This window comes from Heterodontus francisci, chromosome 18, assembly GCF_036365525.1.
Source record: "Heterodontus francisci isolate sHetFra1 chromosome 18, sHetFra1.hap1, whole genome shotgun sequence".
In the NCBI taxonomy this organism is placed as follows: domain Eukaryota; kingdom Metazoa; phylum Chordata; class Chondrichthyes; order Heterodontiformes; family Heterodontidae; genus Heterodontus; species Heterodontus francisci.
In genome coordinates this window covers 64,209,530-64,215,027 of record NC_090388.1, presented here as the reverse complement: position 1 = coordinate 64,215,027, position 5,498 = coordinate 64,209,530, and the positions used below count along the sequence as shown (strand labels likewise).

The following is a 5,498-nucleotide window of genomic DNA, read 5'->3' as shown; positions in this document are numbered from 1 at the left end:
GTTTTAGTGATGTTGGTTGGGGGATTAATATTGGGCAGGAAATAGTCCTCTCGACTTTATGCGTGAGCGGGTGAGTAGTTCGACAGAATCTAGAAGTATTTAAGATTGCAAAAGGACAATCTCCATATTGTTAACACATGCTCATTGTAATTTGCGCTCGGGACGAATTCATTTAGGAGCCAAATTTACCTGGTACTTGGTTTCGGGGAATTGTGTTACTGCATTTTTGTCAACAAGTGTCTGCAACAAGGGCGTGTAAAATGATTGATCCAAACCAAAATTGAGTTATTGACTGACATTTACTCCTGTCAGAAGTGACCAGGGTTTAAACCTTTGGGCCTCTGACAGAAACGACAGCGGAAATTAATCAGGGGCTTTGAAAGCTTCTCGGGGCATGTGTGAGGAGTTGGCTGAGCTCAGCTTCACTGGCTGGTTCGCCACCTTGTTCCAATGATTGGCGCTGGTGTCAGTCAAACGCCCAACAGCCTAAATCGCTCTCCAGATTTGACGCGAACTGCCAGGCAGAAGGAAGAGATTGCGAAAAAAGGAGGCGTCTCTTTTCCCAAGGCGGGCGGGTGAGTGTCAGATCTCCAGTGACGAGCAAAACTGAACGCCAGCCCACTGAGAAAGCACAAATAAAAACTTTCATTGCCGACTGCTGCAAGTGAATTATTGACTTTATCAGCTCATCTGCAGAAGGTAACATGAGCAAGATCTTTGGAGCGTCATTGGCACAAAAGGTTTGAATAGGCAATAGTTGGTAGGCATGGTCGCTGACTGTCACACAGACTGCCATAAGCTTGCAGTGTGCTAATGTTGTGTCTATTTCCGTCCAAATCTTGAACAAGGAGAAAAGGGGCGTCTACGAAAACACACACACACACACCACAAAAAGAGCAAGTAGATCCTTAGCATGCAAACAGATATGGACAACACTTACTCTCATCGCTACTGTGCAGACAAGATTCTGGGAGCCACTTCTACTGGGAGAGAGAGTTTACATATTGGAGACGGTATGATCAGCACTTCCAAACCCTTGGCTTTCTCGATCGAGCGAATTATGGCCAGGACACCAGAACCAAAGTCTGTTCCCTACCCAAATCTACTGCCAGGATCGGTGGCCAAGGGCGAGCCGAAGCACGTGTTCCACCTGAACTCTTCTGTACCCTGCATGATCCCACTGCTGCCTTTGGGATATGAGACCAGCCCAAAAGTTGGACTCAGCGGCGCAGAGCACCGCAAAAGCCACTTGGAGACTTCCTACGACTGCAATCACTTGGTGAACTGCGGCTTGCCATCCAAAGCGGAGCTGCCCGGCCATTTTCCGTCGCTGGAGCAGTACAGACTCATCCGCCCGCGAGTTGTCAACCAGTCCTCCTTCCACGCCATGGGGGCTCTGTGCTACCTGAACTGCGGCGATGGCTCATGTCCTCCCCCGGCTGCCGCCGCCACCATCTTCAACGTGCACCCGATGACTTCCTATCTGCTGGGCGCCCCCCTCGGTCTCCAGCAGAAGGCTTTCCTCAGCGACAAGAACAAGGTGGTACTGCCTTCGGTGGAGAGGTACCCGGCTGCTTTCAAAGACCTCTCTCCGGCTCAGATTCAGCACTACGTGAAAGAGAGCGCGCAGTTTCTCTCCGAAAAACTGGCCCTGAAACAATCTTCCAAACTCAACAACAACTCGTCCACCAGCAAACCCAAAGTGTTCACATGTGAAGTTTGTGGAAAGGCAAGTTGCTTCCTCCTTCTCTCCGCATTTCTTTGCTCAATTCCTGCTCTATTTCGCTCTCGCTCTCCTATTTTGATCTAGATTGGGCTTCCCGAAGCAAGTGTGACAGTTCCTGGCAATCTAATTCGTTCCCCCTCCCTGATTTTGTGTTTTTAGGTATTTAACGCACATTATAATTTAACCCGTCACATGCCGGTGCACACAGGAGCTAGACCATTCGTTTGCAAAGTCTGCGGCAAAGGCTTTCGTCAGGCGAGTACTCTGTGCCGACACAAGATCATTCACACGCAGGTATGTTCATCCGCTTCTTCCAATCAGCGGCAAGTATAAAGTTCACTTACGCGGTTGTAAAACCAGTCCAGGGTATTACGGGAGCAGTAAAGTCGTTCTTTAGCTAATGTGTTTGTGAAGCTCAGGCTGTAGACGGGTTTGATGACCTTGGAGGATACCTCAAGTATTCGGTGTGACAAAACATGGCAAAGGAAGTGGAGGCTACTGTGTAACACTGGGGCGATAAAGCTTACAGTGTGCGTTGATGGGGCCACCACATTATTAAATGGAAAGTTATGAGGAACCTTTGTGTATTCACGAATTGTGCAATGGTTAAATATCAACGGAGCTGTGAAATACATATTAAAGGGGAGGCTTATAAATAAAATGGACAGACTGCGACCCCCCTCCCCTCCCCTCTTTGTGTTCATGGTCGGTCTATCCTCTCTCTGTTCCCGGACGGTTTACCCCTCTCTCTGTCTATGTCGTGGTCAGCAGGGTAATACCCTGTGGTGATACAGTCCCCATACTGGCATTAGTTCTTTCTGATGTGAGGAATTATCATGGGCCGTGGATCCATTACTGCTGGAGTGTGATACATCTGTGAAACTTTAATGACGTTTCTCTGTATTGGGCTAATTTGTAGGTGACACATCCTCCCGGTTTTAGCTGATTGTGAAAAAACAGAGAAACTTGCGGTCAGGTTATTGTTTTGGGGACAGTGGGAAAGAGTTGTTTCACTACTGGAAAATTCGAAGGGCTTTTGTAAATGTGACCAGCACTGGTCCGGCCCAATGTTCCCAAGCCTATTTATTGAATATGCATTTTCCATCACTTGGCAGGAAAAACCTCACAAATGCAACCAGTGTGGAAAAGCATTTAACAGAAGTTCCACACTCAACACTCACACCAGAATACACGTTGGCTACAAACCCTTTGTCTGCGAGTTCTGTGGCAAAGGCTTTCACCAAAAAGGTAGGACTGGGGAAAAAAAATCAAAACAATCAGCGCCCAGTAAAAAAAGAGACGGCGAACGAATTATCTGAGGTAAACAGTACGAATTAATATCCATATCCAGTATAAATACACCAAGTTTCAAAATGTGTGATTTAAAATAACTTGTATAAATCTACAAAAATAATTCACATGCATAAAAGCATTCAACTTTTTAGTAATTTATTCTGAAATATTTCTAGTTTCGATAAAGTTGCTCACACTTTGAACTATTTAATGAAACATTTATTCATCCTCACACAGTCCATAATACAACCAGGAAGACTAGAATTAACAGTTGTTAACCTGTGGGTTTTCATTTCTGCGTCCAATTGAACTTTGAATCCATGTCATGCATTATTTTCAGGTAACTACAAGAACCACAAACTGACTCACAGCGGGGAGAAGCAGTTTAAGTGCAGTATCTGCAACAAAGCTTTTCACCAGATCTATAACCTCACCTTCCACATGCATACTCACAACGACAAGAAGCCGTTCACCTGCTCTGCCTGTGGCAAAGGCTTCTGCCGGAACTTTGATCTGAAAAAACATGTCAGAAAGTTACACGACAACTGCCCGGGATCCCGTTCGGCAGCGGCAGACATTTCCATGGAACAGCAGCCTCGGAAATAATCAACTGAGATCGGCAGACATATACACACACACATATATATATATATATATACCCCGTAAACACTCCAGTTTGCATGCAGATTTATATTATATACAAAATGAATATAGACTCAGACACAGAAATTGTTGGGACTTGAAAGCCTTTTATCTAAAACAATTTAGGAAAAGAACTCGCTTCATCTCAGGTTTGGAGAGATGTAAAAAAAAGAGTATAATGTATTTATTTGGATCTGTTCGTTTCCTGCTGCATGGATTTCGTCCGTTTGGATTTTCTCATTCTCGTCTAATTACAGCTTATATTCGCACTCAGTAGCCACGCTGGAAACGGAGGAGTTGGGGCTTTTTGGTTATTACCTCGATTCCTCCGCTGTCTTTTTCTCTACGATGTAAAAACAGCACGACTCCTTCACTTCTGTGTTTTAAAGAAATGTTCATCCATTTCAGGAAGAGAAATTGTTGCGACGTGACTCTGATGTATGTTCTGGTGATTAAATAAATTCTTGTAATTCTCCGGAGATTGGTATATTTTGAGAATGAGATTTCAAGGTGAAAATGGGTTGAAGGTTTTAAATGAAACGATTCTGTAAGTCTACTCTTTGATAAATTATATACCTGGTCACTATATATAATATATACCTGCACATTTCACTATCTCCAATATTAAATATGCATGTAATTCTACGCATATATATATATATATATATATAGACATGTCGCACTATTTTCATTATATACCATAGACTGGATATCCTTGACTCGATAAGGATTTATTAACCATGCACTTTCGGGAAAGCAATGACCAGTTTTCAAGCTCCCCGCACGTTGTAATCAATATTGCAAATTTAAACAACTTCCTTTGTGCTTCTAATAGTTATGGAAGAAAACGAAAGCACAGCGGAAGAAAAATTCGGTGCTCCGACTGGGTAAGTGAGTGAAACTGTTTAGAAAATGATCTATATTCGAAGGCAATCGAATTTTAAAAAGACGAGGAGACACCTCCACTAAATATTGGTTTGTAGATCTCGGTTTGACTGTTCTAATTTAAAAGCCTTTATATATATATATATTAGATATAAAAATGCAGACTGTTGTCTTTCCCCTATTAAAATGCAAACTGTTATGACATTAATTAAGAGGAGTAATGAATAAAGTGTGGGCTACACGCGGCTGATTTGAAGGTATAATGACGAGCAATTACTGAGTGGTCTAGAAAAAATGAACTCGAATGAACGGGTTTGAATTGGTGAGGAAACGACGTCAATTTAAATTAGGACGACAAGCAGTTTCATGAGGACAACATTTCGGAAAACATTTTTTTGGCGGGAGGAGGATCGTATCTGTGCATATATTCAGGCGGATCGGGAGCATCTCCTTCATTGAACCAGTTATCCAATTAGAGCGAACACAAACAGGAGGAGATCTATGTAAATCTAAATTCAGCTGTAATATCAATTAGAAACACGGTAATATGTATACAGGCTCCTTGCTCCCTAACAGAGATACACATGGGAAAGATAAGTCAGGGTGGTTACATTATTTATACCGTGGTTATGTAGACGTTTTTATTATTGACTTTTTGTGTGATGCCAATATTTGTTAAATTTCCGTCTGTGCAATGACTTAAACAGAATCGGACCAAGTGAACAAAACATAGGAACGCGTTCCCGATGATGAACATATTGGGACGAAATTGCTGGGCTATGGGGGAAAAAGCCAGGGGAGTGGGACAAATTGGATAGCTCTTACAAAGAGTTGGCACAGGTATGATAGGCCGAATGGTCTATTTCAGTGTTCTATAATAGTGAAGCTGAATCTCTCTTGTTCGGGGTCCTGTGACCTCAATGAGCCGATAACAGGAAGGGCTACAAGCCCA

At 43.1% G+C, this 5,498-nt stretch overlaps 1 protein-coding gene across 2 annotated transcripts; it reads left to right on the top strand.

Annotated features, from left to right (window-relative positions):
• Nucleotides 1-925: 925 nt before the first annotated feature.
• fezf1 (FEZ family zinc finger 1) lies at nucleotides 926-3,872 on the top strand. Of its 2 annotated transcripts, XM_068051277.1 has the most exons (5): nucleotides 976-1,360; nucleotides 1,517-1,729; nucleotides 1,886-2,020; nucleotides 2,842-2,974; nucleotides 3,360-3,872. In XM_068051277.1, exons 1-5 carry the CDS (start codon nucleotides 1,016-1,018, stop codon nucleotides 3,623-3,625), a joined length of 1,092 nt encoding a protein of 363 aa, XP_067907378.1. In that variant the 5' UTR covers nucleotides 976-1,015; the 3' UTR covers nucleotides 3,626-3,872. The 2 variants fall into 2 exon arrangements, with proteins under 2 accessions (XP_067907377.1, XP_067907378.1); XM_068051276.1 differs by having other exon boundaries at nucleotides 926-1,729.
• The last annotated feature ends 1,626 nt before the right edge of the window (nucleotides 3,873-5,498 follow it).